We start from the raw sequence: 1,717 nt of genomic DNA on the forward strand, positions 1-1,717 counted from the left end.
TCTGCCTCCCGAGTGCTGGGATTAAAGGCGTGCGCCACCACTTCCCGGCCTCAGGATCGTTCTTTTTATTGTTGATGAGAACAGGAAAAATTTAAAACGGCTCCGGGGGTCTTAGCTGCATCATAGACACCCAACATTTAGATTCTAAGTTTCTGTTAGTGCAGTGGTGGCCCCTTAGCTATGGAGGGGCCACGGTGGCAGTAGGCAGGGGCTGGTGGGGTTCTGCAGGAGCTTACCTGCACGTGGGCTGGGTCCTGGGTGGACACGTACACATCCAGTTCCTGGTCTTCTGTCTTAGGGATAACGAGCGCTCTCTGGGTTTCCATGTAGAAGTGTTCTTGCCCTCCAACATGGACTTCTCCTGGGAAGGGTGGAGACATGCCTGGAGGTGCATGCTGGTTGGAAGCTGCCATCACGGGGTCTCACGGCATCACAGAAGTGGGATGTGAACCCGCCTGCCTGCAGCATTACCCACTGAGGAAGCTTTACATCGTGACCATCAAGGGGACCTGTCTCATGGCTTTGCCCTTGACGAATCAAACTTTAGGAATTTTCTCCTAGTCTGTTACTGGTTTCTCACCTCCAGAGACAGCCTGGATACACAGGTGCATGGATGCACGGGGGTTCTGAGAAGGAGTCTAAGTTTGGGGAAGCTCCGGGACCTCAGAGGGCAAGCCTCCCAAGGGGCAATCATACACACCCTTGATGGCTGGATCCGAATGGTTCTTCCAGACTGTTTACCTTCAACTATCTGATCCACGTTTTCAAAGGCCTCCTCGATGTTCCCTTGTTCGAGCTTCTTTTCAGGGCACAGGAACGAATTGTGTTTTATTGCGTCCTACGTAAAAGGACGAAAACACGAAGCCAGTCAGCCTTTATTTTTACTGCTGGCTGCCAATACTCCCCGTGTTGTTGTCTTGTGGGGCAAAGAGCATTGACGAGCTCCAGAGTAAACAAGAGATCGGAGGAAATGTCTTCCACATGTACAGAAATCAGTCCAGAAGGAGGAAGAAAACATCAAGAAGGAAGGATGTTCAGAACTGAGGTCTAGACTCAGAGGGGTGGCTCGGGATGGCAGAGGCAGTGCGAGGTGCCAGGAAGGGAGGCTCTGAGCTCCCCTTTTCCGCTTCTCCCGAGATACTTAGGTGTCTATGTGCATGAGCCTCTTCTTCACTCAGGATTTTGAGAAGGCTGAGGCATTCTGATAGGGGCAAGACAGTCACATTGTCATTCCTTTGGGGATGTGACATATTTCAACAGGGCCTTTCTAGACCTTTGTTCTTCCCCCTCCCCTTCTTCTTTCCCCACAAATGCTTTCTGACATGAGCATGAACCGACCCCCACGTGGAGCTCTTGGGATCTGTGGAGCGACTTACCTGCCATCGCTCATCTTGCTAACACCCCTGAACCCCACCCTATGTCCTTCTGTACTTCAGAAAGACACCTGTCTCTTGGATTCTTGGACCCCAAAAGCCTTAGGGTTCACAATCTTTTAATGGGTTACAGTGAGAGTGGCTACTTTTTAATTGAGCGTTTGCTTTGTGGCAAATCACATAGCAGTTTCTTCTGCGTTGATACGTGCCACACTGCGGGGAAGCTTGGGACACTCTAAGCGAGGCTCGTTGAGACTCAAGAAGTTAGTGGGGCCGGGCGGTGGTGGCGCACGCCTTTAATCCCAGCACTCGGGAGGCAGAGGCAGGCGGATCTCTGTGAGTTC

The 1,717-nt window shown here is 51.7% G+C and overlaps 1 protein-coding gene across 1 annotated transcript in view; it reads right to left on the reverse strand.

The window, feature by feature from the left end:
• Nucleotides 1–1,717, reverse strand: part of LOC101990377 (aldehyde oxidase 2-like) — a 73,040-nt gene that overhangs the window by 32,459 nt on the left and 38,864 nt on the right. The window contains 2 exon segments of the mRNA XM_013353456.1: nt 194–361; nt 742–838. Coding sequence (XP_013208910.1) covers nt 194–361; nt 742–838 — 265 coding nt within the window.

This window comes from Microtus ochrogaster, unplaced genomic scaffold (genome assembly GCF_000317375.1).
Source record: "Microtus ochrogaster isolate Prairie Vole_2 unplaced genomic scaffold, MicOch1.0 UNK8, whole genome shotgun sequence".
NCBI classification, from domain to species: domain Eukaryota; kingdom Metazoa; phylum Chordata; class Mammalia; order Rodentia; family Cricetidae; genus Microtus; species Microtus ochrogaster.